Source organism: Mercenaria mercenaria, chromosome 8 (genome assembly GCF_021730395.1).
Source record: "Mercenaria mercenaria strain notata chromosome 8, MADL_Memer_1, whole genome shotgun sequence".
NCBI lineage: Eukaryota > Metazoa > Mollusca > Bivalvia > Venerida > Veneridae > Mercenaria > Mercenaria mercenaria.
The window spans coordinates 73,260,554-73,274,842 of NC_069368.1; the positions used below are offsets into that span (position 1 = coordinate 73,260,554).

Genomic DNA, 14,289 nt, shown 5'->3' on the forward strand with positions numbered 1-14,289 from the left:
AACCTTTTCATATACAGACGACAATTGTAACAAGGAAAATCTTTTAAAAAGCACTTCTCTACATAAAAGACTCTTATCACACCCTTATTCATGTGATACGCAGACCGTATTCAGCTCTTTCTTTAATCTGATATATGTTGGTATTTGAACAGGGTTTTGTCATATTTATTAAACTTACTTATCATTTTGAGATATATCAATATTCTTGCTCAATATACTGAGCCAAAGTTAGCTTTAAAACTGTGAACAGCGTCGTTTAGGATAAACGCTTCGTCTACATTTCACTCAGCGTAGCACAATCAACAGAGTGAAAGAAATTGACACTCTCGTCCAATCAGGCAGAGTGTTGCATAAATCTTCCATTTTGATAAATTATCTATAATACGTTATCAAGTAGTTTGATTTGCAAACCGAAGTCACGTGGCATAGGTAACGAAAACGAATTTAGACGGCGTTCGCCGAAAAATAATTTCAGCTGATTGATCATAAGCAATGATTCAGAATTGTACTCATCTGATCAAAAATACCATAAAAACAGGAATTTGCTCCTCCTGATGCAGTAAGTGGAATCATATCCATGATTTCGCTGAGTAATACATAGAGGATATTTGTTTGTTTCAGTGAAATATCAATTTTATTTCACAAGTGAGCATCAAAAACTGATATTTTCACGAGTGGCGTAGCCACGAGTGAAAATGACTTTTTTGGTGCTCACGAGTGAAATAAAATTGATATTTCACTGACACAAACAAATTTTCTTTTTATTTCATGTGTAAAACTACTTTTGTTGCGTAATTTATAAAATGTCGAAAATCGCGGGAAAGATCAACAGAAAGCATAACACAAATGACGTCATTTTAACGACGTCTTCGTCATTATGGTCCCTGGTATTCATAACGCTTGGTATACAATTTGACTTCAATCGCGACGGAGGACCGGAACTACTTCGGCCAAAACAGTTAAAAATAAAAATGATAATCTACTGTTTCAAAACTGTGGATTATCACTTTTATTTCACTGAGAAAACTCTATAATTCACTGGAAAACATAAAATAAATTTTGTTTATTCATTTGACAATATTAATAATTCATGCAAACAGAGGATGTAACAATGATTAAGAAATATAGAGAATCCATCATTGGTGTTCGGTTAAGATCAGAAAATCCCAACCCGAGGGCGCACCGCTCAAGTCTTAAACGAGGCTGAGCCGAGTTTAAGACTTGAGCGGTGCGCCCGATTCTATTTCTCACTTACCACAACAGAAACAATAAAAACAAGCATAAAAATATGAAACTACTTAAAACGCGGGAAATGGCGTCCGTAAGCAGAAGTGACGTCGTGACACTTCAGTGACGCACAATAACAAAGTTAGTTAAGTTTTATCGTTTGTAGCGTATCGGTACGTTCTTATCATAAAGTAATGAATTTTGAATCAAGAAATACACCATAAGGAACGGAGAGAAAAGATAAAGGTACCTGATTTTTAATTATTTTACATAAGTAATATGAATATTCAGTGCATGAAGTAGTCCGTCACAGGAGTGTGGGATAACCCATGTGAGATAAGATTTTCCGGCATTGCTAAAAATAGAGATTTTTCTGTCCGATAAGTGAGAAATCACAAGCATATCAAAACTTAAACAAAAGTACTACAACAGCAAGATTAAAAGAAACAACACTAACCCCTCTGGCGGTGCAAACGTTTTGTCTCCGGGACCTTTCGGAACAAACTAGAAAGCTACCAGTGTATGCTTCGGGTAAATTATCATGCCTTTATGGAATAAATTTATAGCAAAACATTCGAAGAATCTAAAAAAGATCCAGTTTAGAAAGATCTATGTAAGGTCGCTACAGGCAGCGAGTTCTACCAATCAGGTATAAGGACGACGGACAATAGACTATCCGCCCATAATACCTCTCCCTGAACTCTTGGCTAAGGAAAGGAACGGTCGACAGGGTCTCCATGGACAAGAAATGGTTAAAGTAAATAATTCAATTTTACAGCTCTGCTTACAGCAGGGATGAGGTGAAGGGGGAGACGGGGTTGATGGAATACATTAAAGCAGTAAATACTGAATATTCAAATTATATAGATATGTTTGTGTGACAATATCCATAACTAAAGCACAACAAAAACTTTGCTTTTTATGTAGATCTTGTGTGTATGTGAAACCGGCCTTCCTTCTCAACTCGAATCGACTTCCATCAACTCCAGGCGGAAATATCTTTTATTACACAAAAAACTCCAGAAGCATCAAACTGTTCAAACTGAATTTAAGGTGGTTCGCGGGGTTCCTACCAAAATTTCGAAGTATGAGATATAAGACTGATATTAAGTCTGTATGTACTAACATATCCTGTCTTTCATTTGGAGAAAAAAGAAGATCGTTCCGAGTCCACATTTCCTTTGAAGAGCGCCACCTAGCGGCACATGTATTTTTCAATGGAAAACGCCGTTTTTCTGTATTAATCGCATTAAAATTAATGTTATTACAATTTTTCAAACTCAGGAATATAGCTAAATTCAATGTTATTGTTTACATGTTGCATTTTGTAAATTATTTCATTTAGAAAATGCTTAAATAAAGAGATATCCGTAGTAGGGGTGGGGAAAAATGGCGAAAATATTCAATGTGTTTCATGGCCGTTTAGCCGAAATAAAATAAAACGGAACGGTCAAAGTTCTTGATTTTCAAATATATTCTTCTTTGATCATTTCTGAACAAGAAAATAAAATAAAAATAGGGGGTCTTCACGGCAGATTTTTTGTAAATTTACTTTTTATTTGTTTTGGTTATTTTATATTGTGACGTTGATACGTCATTTATGGTGTTAACGTCACACAAACGTTTTGTTCATTATGTCCGTTAAAGATACATTTTTGTATATACAGGATAATGAAAGTACTCAAAAATGAAATATTTTTACTAAATAGATTCACATTATTTACAGTGTTAAGTAATTTACAATCTAAGTATATCATCTAGAAATATACTTCAGTGTCAGTTCAATAATTTCCTAAAACACGCTAATTATTTTGTTTACATTATTATGAAAAATGTCATTTAAAAATGATGTCCGCGGACACCCTTGCCGTTTCTGTCAGGGTATTAAAATTTCAGCCTGTCTCAAATTCTATTAGACTAGTTGTCTGCAAGAACAGAGTCTACATTCACATGGATTTCTGAATACTGGCGTCGTAATTAGCATTGCGTGCAACCAATACGCATCTGCTAAATTGTTTTATTTTTGAAACAGTTTTAGAGCTAACTTAATGCATGAAGACTTCACTGTAATCAATTCATGGTACATTTTTAAGCCGTGGATCTCCAACGCAATGATCACAGTAATTCATTAAGGAATATATCCAGTCAGTGGTTGCTTGTAGACTTCACTATAATCATTTTAATTATGATACATTTGTGATCCATGATATCCAAAACTGTGAAAATAAAATCAACAGAAAAATCTGACAATGCGCTTCAAAACGCATAAATGTAAAATTCCCATTTGATGCTTGCATATCGTAACTTCTGTTCACTTTGCGCTCAATGTCACGGACATTCTTTATGCGATGTTGCTCATTGCAGTCTGTCATATTTGGAGCGGTCTTCTGCGCATGTCCTGAACTGATCATCAATCGGAGCGCACGGCAAAAATACGCAAATTATTGTACGACAGCATGCATTTAGTGTATAATATGTATGATATACTGACAAAAGGTTAGGGTTAGTATTACAATGGTCACAAAATATATACATTAAAGATAATTTTCATTCAAATTGCTTGAATCCGGTATATTCCGGGGTCTGTAATTTATACAGGCGTTCCAGGTCTGCAGTGAGTTGCAGTCCTGAAATATCCGAATCTATTCGCATCTGCGTCAAAATGCACTTTTACACTAAATACAAGTCAAATATTTTGTTTTCAGCATTCTGGCGAAAACATTTTAAAGTACATGTAAATGGTGGTTTTATTTATTTCTTAGTTTTATCCGTCTTTTAAAATTTTTGAAACACCAAAAGAAATGCACGAGATGAAATCATAGTGGTTACTTTTTTGATATTACATTCAGCACTGGAATACCATACTTCGATTTTGGAATAAAACCTTCATCAAATAAGAATGATCCCAATTTGCCGCCAAAATTCTATAATCGAAACTTTTTGTATGTACAACAGTGAACCATGTCGAAAGTGCGTTTCCTTGAAAACATCTGACAGACACAGCGGGTCTGAACAATGAACGCATGCCTCTAAACCTTTCGCAAGAGCAGCCTCAGTTAAAACCGCCCTTCTTCCATCTTTCCATCCTAAAATATCGTCTGCATCGACTGTATCTGTTTTATATTATTTTCTGAATGTTTTGAAGCGAAATGAGTTAGAGTTTTATTTTTGTTCTGTCATTTTGAAGCAAGTTTTCCCGCAATACGGTTTGCATTATGCATTCACGTTGACGTTATAAATTTAATGCACTAAGCGGCACCAAAATGAGCTTTATTCAAGTAATGGTTTCAAGTTCACAGACTGAAGTACATTTTTACCGTAAGAGGCATTATCTCATTTATCCATCATCTGCTTAAGATTCCATGATTTTATTTATTGAAAATATTCAATATAGGTTTAAAAAGCAATAATATAATACACAATTAGAATTGTAATGAAAATCAAAACCTCTAAATAAAGTTACATATCATAACAAAAAAGAAACATATTGATGTTTTAGCCACCCTTCAAAATGTTCTTTTTCGTTAAAAATGTATTTCATTTTTGTCTGGAAAACAGTTTCACCACATTTCGTATCTTGTATCTTCGTTGTTAGCTAGTCACTTGAAATATTGAAAAACAATAAGGAATGTCGTTCAGCTTCGCACTTAAACATTTCATACAAAAGGTAATATGAGCCGCGCCATGAGAAAACCAACATAATGGTTTTGCATCCGCGCAGTCTGGTCAGGATCCATGCTGTTCGTTAACAGTTTCTCTAATTGCAATAGGCTTTGAAAGCGAACAGCGTGGAGTCTTGGCAAGACTGCGCGGATGCGCAGGCTCGTCTGGATCCATGCTGGTCGCAAAGCCACTATGTTGGTTTTCACATGGCGCGGCTCAATGTAAATTTGCAAATGACTCTTTTTTCTATTTTCTTGTAGGGGAATAATTAAAGAAACCTATGTTTGAAAATAAAGAATTTTGACAGCTCCGTTTTAATTCATAGCGGATAAACTGATAAGATTTTTTCTACACCCCCATCCCCGTCCCCCAACACTTTACTAACCCTTAAATACGGAGCCAGATACGCGAGTTATGCAAGATTAAACATTTTCATAAAAAATTCAACCACTTATACCATATTCAGTTGTTATAGTTCATGTTTTAGCGCGAAATATTCACATTTTGTGCCGAACTTGGTGAACATGAACATGTTGAAAAATTTCACCGAAAGTGTGGGCAAGTAGCTTTAACCAGGAAGGTATCAGTTGTTCCAGCTCTAACTGACTCTGATATATATTAGTAAAAATAATATACTTTGACTGCAAAATACGCAACAATGTACATCATGTGAATATATTCAAATAAAAAAGATTCTAAAGATTTTTGTGAACTGTGAAGGTCCTGTTTATATCAATGAAAGACATAATGAAATCAGCGTTTGCGCGACGTTAACGCCGTCATTGTGTATCAACGTCACAAAATTTACATTACCAAAACAAATAAAAAGTAAATTTGCAAAAAATCTGCCGTGAAGACCCCCTATTTTTATTTTATTTTCTTGTTCAGAAATGATTAAAGAAGAATATATTTAAAAATCAAGAACTTTGACCGTTCCGTTTTATTTTATTTTGGCTAAACGGCCATGAAATACACTGAATATTTTCGCTATTTTTCCCCACCCCTACTACGGATATCTCTTTATCTTAGCATTTTCCAAGTGAAATAATTTACAAAATGCAACATGTAAACAATAACATTGAATTTAGCTATATTCCTGAGTTTGAAAAAATGTAATAACATTAATTTTAATGAGATTATTACAGCAAAACGGCGATTTCCCTTGAAAAATACATATGCCGCCAGGTGGCGCTCTTCAAAGGAAATGTGGACTTGGAACGATTTTCTTTTTTCTCCAAATGAAAGTCAGGATATGTTAGTACATACAGACCTAATATCAGTCTTATATCTCATACTTCGAAATTTTGGTAGGAACCCCGCGAACCACCTTAAATGTTACACACAGTTTGGTCACATCTGTGTTAATCACAAGTAGAGGGTGCCTGTTATAAGGTTATAACACACTAAATAGTTGTTGTTCTTTATTCTATATAAAACTGACCTATTTCCAATGACCGCAGCACACATCAGGACCCATTTTAAATTTCTGTAACTTACATTTTCTTGAAGAATATTGTCAGTGCTAACTAAAAATCAAAAGAAAAGTGGGGGTCATGTTTGATGCAAGAAAAATAATTTCAGTCAAACACACAAACTGCAAAATCAGCTAAAAAATGAGACCCCAAATTATACTGGTGGTGTATGATCTAAGTTTCCATGAAAAATGTTGTCATGTTGTTATTTCATTATGAATATGCTACCTACATGTCAAGCATAGATCTGTCATGTGATTTTAGCAAAAAAAAATGCTAAGAAAATAAGGAAAATAGCTCTACAGAGCTATAAGAAAAACTTTTTTCTCTAACAGTGTGCCAGTTTCATTTGAAATGTACAAGAAACCCAAATGCATGAAGAAATACAAGGTTTTAGCTTGATATCACCAGTTTCCAAGGTTTTACAGCATTTTTAGTACCATAAGACAAAGCGTCAGATTTTGTCAAAAATAGCTGTCGCGACATAATTTTGAAGCAGTTACCCTAAATTCAGCCTTGTTTTGCCCTGTTTTGACATTTTCTACTCTGATCTGCATGCAAATTACACATTTAAACTGTTATAGATGTTCACTTTTACCTCTGATGGCCAGAATATAGCAATCAGTAGCCTATAGATATGCAGTTTTTGAAAAAAATACACCCAAAACAGTGAAAATGTGATATTTTTGGGTTTAATCCTCATTTTCAACAAAATTGCAATTAATTTGTCATTTTCTATCAAATTCTAATCAAACTAGCCCATTCCCAACATCATCTGGCCAGATTTCATTTTTTACCAATGTCTTCTTATAGGTTATAACACACTAAAAAGTTGTTATTCTTTATTCTATATAAAACTGACCTATTTCCAATGACCGCAGCACACATCAGGACCCATTTTAAATTTCTGTAACTTACATTTTCTTGAAGAATATTGTCAGTGCTAACTAAAATCAAAAGAAAAGTGGGGGTCATATTTGATGCAAGAAAAATAATTTCAGTCAAACACACAAACTGCAAAATCAGCTAAAAAATGAGACCCCAAATTATACTGTAATTTATACCAGCGCTCCAACTCTGCATTGAGTCACAGCTGTTTCTAATCCCGTACCGTACCCATACCGTACATCCGTATTCGTAAACTATAGGTTTTGTTCGGGGAAAGGCGGAAACTTTCATCGTTCTTTGACATCAAAATGCTTCAGAAACACCTTAAAATCCACTTATTAAGAAATCTGCCGTTTGATAATTTGATATATCTCTAAGTTATTTGCTCAAACAATGAAAGCGTATTTCGTACCAACCTGCGTTTTATAAATGCCCGCCACACCCCACCTCGTTGTAATTTGATTTAAGCGAAATCTAATATGTTGACCTATCAATTTTCTTTTGGTTTTAGATAAGGTAGACATTACCAAAGGTATGTGCAGAGTTTGATTAAATTCTATTATGTGAAACTCGATAAAATAGCAGAAGTACCAACTTAAAATTGACAAAAATATGCAAAAATAGCCCTTGGGTCTGCTAAGCAAGTATTCCTTTCTTTACAAAATAATTTTCTTTTGATTTCTCTGAGCATGTTTCAAATAGATATATTGTTTTCCGTTATAAAAATGCTTAGATATTAAATTTGTGCTGATTATTGTACTTTACTGAAATATAAAAAAAAAATACGAAACTGTAGCGAGCGTCCTTAACATTTTTCAATATGCGACACATTGACGTAATTCTTACAAGATGTACACAACGATATTTATGGATATCTAATTGATTATTAAATACAGAAGTCATACGATCATTTCACGCATGTTAATTCTATATTCATTGAGAATATGTATGTTGAAAACAAGAAAGTTATGAAATATATGTCTATACATCGTTACGGAATTTCCTGCTCATTGCGATATTAAAACACTCATGCTATTTCAGACAAGATCATAAACACTGCCGTACTGTACCTACAACAATATGTTTCTGTAGGAGAAGACCTCTATAAGCTGTTGCTTTCGGCTCTGATCCTTTTTCAGGCATTATCTTATGTACCATGTATCATGAATTGTAAATATTGCAATTTTGTTTGAAATAAACTATGTTTAAACTAAACTAAACACTCATGCTCTCGCACACACGCACTCACAGACATTATTCCGAAATATATACATAACAAATTGGAAAAATGATGCAGAAACACCTTCTTCCGAATATATGCTGATTACCATGAAAAAACATATTTATATCTATAAAAATAGATAATCAATGTATCAGAACAAGAACATCAACTTATGTTAGTTAGGCGTTGTTCTATAGCTCCTCTTGTTACTGGCTACAATTTTTATTATTTTTCTAATTGTAGTAACGCAACAAACTTCATTTTCATAACAATCTTTCTTCGTTTCAGTTGGTTCACACACCATCAGCAACCATAAGGCAAGAAACATGAATAACACATTCAAAATTACTTCTAATATTCTTCAGGAGAAAAACAAAAAATCCATTCAGTGAATATCTAGCATTTAAATAATAATTCTTACACAAAATCTGTTGAGTGTGGCTGAAACTAATAATGCACATTGCACGACATTACTTCTGACAGTCTGAGATGAAAAGTAACAAAAAATCAGTTCACGAATATTTAGCATTAAAATTCTTATACAAAACGTGTAGAGTGTGGCCGAAATTTGGAGATAGCCGTTCACATGCATATGTTTTATTTGCCTTAAAAAAATCGTTTTCTCTAGTGCAACATCGAATTAAAAATCCTGTGACACCTGTCTGAGAACTAATTCAAAAATAGCTGTACCTTCTTGAAATGATACACTGGATAAATGAACATGCTACATGGGTTTTCGCAACTTTTTATTACATGTGGTCACTTCTTTTCTTATTTCTAGATGTCATATTTACATTTTATATGTAAAGCATCTCTTTTTTCACACATGGTCGTGTCGAGAACGTAAAAGAATACTGTTTTTATTTAGAACTTTACAGTCTGTAGGTACTTAGTTACTGTAAGCTTGTGAGACACAATGGCGCCTTAGCAACAAAGTCTACGGATCGACGGATAGCGCTTTATCTTATTGGCCAATATTATTGGTTTGATTGACAGATCGGATCCATCCATTCATTATTAATAACAAATTTAGCATACAGTGAGGAGTGAATACACAAACGTCCTCCGTGAATTGACATTTAACTATTTATCTTGCAGAAAAAAAAACTGCTGTAGCATGAATCCAGGAGAAAAACTGAAAGTGCTCCAATTCTATAAACGTGGCTTCCACACTTTACCGTTGATGAACGATCTGAACAATTTTCCATTTACATACAGTTTGTTTCCGATAAGACAAACGTCATTTCCGTTATTCTTTTCCATTGTCATGACCGGAAGTAGTGCTGTCCTGGCTTCGAGGAGTTCCTTTGGCCATGCTTAGCCGATCTCTTGTATGCCATCTTTTTTTCTTCGATGCTTTTGTTTCTCTCGGAAATGGTATGTCACTCTGTCCCGAAGCTTAAACCATACAAACTTCTTTGACAAACAGAAATAAATTCAAAACGAAATTCAAAGTGAATTCAACTATTAATTAAATGAATCTCTTCAGCAAGTTTATTATGGGACATAGTTTCGCTGTTTTGTAATTGTTACTGTTTTCATTGCTGCTGATGTATATTAGATAGCAAGCTATTAAGAAATTTCAACTCAGTTAAAAGTTTATATTTTATGTAAGAGTTTTCATTAAGTAATATTATTGGCATTTTTTACGCTTCGATATTTTTAAGCACATTTCAAGCCAACACTGCATATAATAAGCGAGAAGCCAAACGTTATTCATTACAAAATTAGTGAAGGTGCTGTTTACAAGCGGTATTAATTACAAATCATCGACAGTGGTTTTAAGTTTTATACGAGACATTGGCGTGAAGTTTATTACAAATGTGCGACAGTGGCGCGAACTTTATTACAAATGTGCGGCAGTTGCGTGAAGTTTATTACAAATGTGCGACAGTGGCGTGAAATTTATTACAAATGTGCGACAGTGGCGCGAAGTTTATTACAAATGTGCGACAGTGGCGCGAAGTTTATTGCAAATGTTCGACAGTGGCGTTAAGTTTATTACAAATGTGCGACATTATCGTGAAGGTTATTACAAATGTGCACTATTGCCGTAAAGATTATTACAAATATGAGAAAGTGGCGTGAAGTTTATTACAAATGTGCGACAGTGGCGCGAAGTTTATTGCAAATGTTCGACAGTGGCGCGAAGTTTATTGCAAATGTGCGACATTGTCGTGAAGGTTATTACAAATATGCGATATTGTCGTAAAGGTTATTACAAATATGCGACAGTGGCGTGAAGTTTATTACGAATGTGCGACAGTGGCACGAAGTTTATTGCAAATGTTCGACAGTGGCGTTAAGTTTATTACAAATGTGCGACACTTTCGTGAAGGTTATTACAATTGTGCGATATTGTCGTAAAGGTTTTTACAAATGTGCGACACTCAGGTCAGGTTTATAACAAATGTGCGACAGTGACGTGATGTTTATTACAAACGTGCGACAGTGGCGTGACGTTTATTACAAATGTGCGACAGTGGTGTGAAGTTTATAACAAATGTGCGACAGTGGCGTGAAGTTTATTACAAATGTGCGACAGTGGCGTGAAGTTTATTACAAATGTGCGACAATGTCGTGAAGTTTATTACAAATGTGCGACAGTGGCGTTAAATATGTGCTTAGGAATGATGTGCTAATTACTCATGGTGTCGAAGAATCATGAATAAATGGGTCATCACGTGATCGCCGACGAAATTTTTTATCGATGACTACCTTTGATGCCCAGATTATGCATAACAATAAATTAAATCTAATGATATCTCCACGCTGCATGTAAAACGATCTCTTATTATAAAGTTATGCAATCATTCCCGGACATTGTGTTAAATTACCAAAATTATTTGAATTAAGTTATTGCCTAAAATTGAATTAGCTTTTTCGTCTTAATTTGGCAAGATTTTCGTCATGTGCCTAGTCGGACTGCCTAAACAGTTATAGTGATGCCTATAAGAAAAAAAATTTGTTTCTGAAAATTACCGAGTAGCTGCCGGGGATCGAACCCCCGACCTCAGGATTGGAAGACCAGTGTGCAAACCACTGAGCTATCCGTCCATAGGCTTATTGGTTCAAATTGCTTCAATCCGACATATACTGGAGTCAGTAATTTATTCTGCATTGAGTCACAGCTGTTTCTAATCCCGTACCGTACCCATACCGTACATCCGTATTCGTAAACTATATGTTTTGTTCAGAGAAAGGCGGAAACTTTCATCGTTCTATGACATCAAAATGCTTGCTTCAGAAACACCTTAAAATCCGCTTATTAAGAAATCTGCCGTTTGATAATTTGATATATCTCTAAGTCATTTGCTCAAACACTGAAAGAGTATTTCGTACCAGTCTGCGTTTTATAAATGCCCGCCACACCCCACCTCGTTGTAATTTGATTTAAGCGAAATCTGATATGTTGACCTATCAATTTTCTTTTCGTTTTAGATTAGGTAGACATAACCAAAGGTATGTGCAGAGTTTGATTAAATTCTATTATGTGAAACTCGATAAAATAGCAGAAGTACCAACTTAAAATTAACACAAATATGCAAAATTAGCCCTTGGGTCTGCTGAACAAGTATTCCTTTCTTTACAAAATAATTTTCTTTTGATTTCTCTGAGCATGTTTCAAATAGATATATTGTTTTCTACTATAAAAATGATTAGATATGAAATTTATGCTGAGTATTGTACTTTACTGAAATATATTTTAGGATTATAGAAATTTTAAAAAGTGTTAAAAATAGCACCATATCTAGGGGAAAATTAAATTGAAACAAAGCTGGTGACCTAGTATTTTTATTTCATTTTTCAGTACACCATAACATGATCTTTTAATACAAAATATTTCATCAAAATCTATTATTGAGAAAAAAAAATACGAAATTGTAGCGAGCGTCCTTAATAATATCACACATATAAATGTGCAAAAACGGGGCATATATAAATGGGTAATAAAAGTAAATTACCGTATGATTATATAGTCTAAAGAAACGTCTCTTGTTGGAGAGGTTTGTGAACATATACAGGTTTCCTTGGACCTGCAAAACATTACTTTTCTTTTTCTAGTTCAGACCAAAAACCACTAAAACAGGTATTTCATCGTGATGGAAGTGACAAAAATTACTGCGCAGCGAAAGCAGTAACGTTTTAATTATTCCTTAAATTAGATAAAGTTTACAAAGACATTTTTCCTCCTTTCATATTCAGTTTTATGGTTAAGTTCGCAATCGGTGTATGTTCAGAAATGAATAGTATGAACATTGTCCTTTGGACTGGATCTTAAAGCCAAACGCAAACTGTTATACATGAATTTTTCCGTTGTGTAGTACAAAGCGACAGGAGAAAAGAAACGAATCCATCTTTAAAAACAAGAGGGCCAAGATGGCCCTATGTCGCTCACCTGAGAAACACACCATAACACAACGTAACAGTGTAAACATGTTTGACCTAGTGATTTCATGGAAAAAAATATTCTGACCAATTATCATTAAAATTGGAGCAAAAATCTTGAGTATAAGTATTTACTTTGATTTGACCTAATGACCTAGTTTTTGACCCCAGATGACCCATATTCGAACTTGACCTAGATTTCATCAAGGCTATCATTCTGACCAAATTTCATGAAGATCAATTGAAAAATACAGCCTCTATCGCATACACAAGGTTTTTCTTTGATTTGACCTAGTGACCTTGTTTTTGATCACAGACTACCAATATTCGAACTTGACCTAGATTTCATCAAGGCAACCATTCTGACCAGATTTTATGAAAATCCAGTGTAAAATGCAGCCCCTATTGCATACACAATTATTTTCCTTGATTTGACCTAGTTTTTAAACCCAGATGACCCATATTCAAACTTGACCTAGATTTCATCAAGGCTATCATTCTGACAAATTTTCATAAAGATCAGTTGAAAAGAAATTAGCCTCTATCGCATACGCGAGGTTTTGCTTTGATCTAACCTAGTGACCTACTTTTTGACCCAGATGACCTATAATCGAACTTGACCTAGATTTTATCAAGGCAATCATTCTGACCAAATTTCATGAAGATCAATTGAAAAATACAGCCTCTATCGCATACACAAGGTTTTTCTTTGATTTGACTTAGTGACCTAGTTTTTGACCCAAGATGACTCATATTCAAATTTGACTTAGATTTTATCAATGCAATCATTCTGACGTAATTTCAGGAAGATCAATCGAAAAATATAGCCTCTATCGAATACACAGTTTTTCTTTGATTTGACCTAGTGACCTAATTTTTGATCCCAGATGACCCATATTCGAACTTGACTTAGATTTCATCAATGCAAACATTCTGACCAAATTTTATGAAGATCAATTGAAAAATACAGCCTCTATCGCATACACAACGTTTTTCTTTGATTTGACCTAGTGACCTACTTTTTGACCCAAGATGACCCATTTTCAAGTTCATCCTAGATTTCATTAATGTTATCATTTTGACTTAATTTCAGGAAGATCAATTGAAAAATACAGCCTCTATGGCATATACAAGCTTTTCCTTTGATTTGACCTAGTGACCTAGTTTTTTGACCCCAGATGACCCATATTCGAACTTGACCTAGATTTTATCAAGGCTATCATTCTGACCAAAATTCATGAAGATTAATTGAAAAAATACAGCCTCTATCGCATACACAAGGTTTTTCTTTGATTTGACCTAGTGACCTACTTTTTGAACCCAGAAGACTTATTTTCAAACTTAGCCTAGATTTCATCAAGGTTATTATTCTTATCAAAATTCATGAAGATTAATGGAAAAACACAGCCTCTATCGCATACACAAGGT

At 34.3% G+C, this 14,289-nt stretch overlaps 1 protein-coding gene across 7 annotated transcripts in view; it reads right to left on the bottom strand.

Moving 5' to 3' along the window:
* LOC123566083 (ankyrin-1-like) overlaps positions 1-14,289 on the bottom strand; it is a 228,079-nt gene that overhangs the window by 149,863 nt on the left and 63,927 nt on the right. Inside the window, exon 16 of one of the 7 annotated variants that reach the window (XM_053550185.1) lies at positions 8,157-9,870. The exons of the other annotated variants lie outside the window; for them this stretch is intronic. Within the exon in view, the coding sequence (XP_053406160.1) occupies positions 9,722-9,870 (149 nt within the window). The 3' untranslated portion in view covers positions 8,157-9,721. Of the gene's footprint in view, positions 1-8,156; positions 9,871-14,289 lie in introns of those variants that run through there. 7 annotated transcript variants of the gene reach the window in all.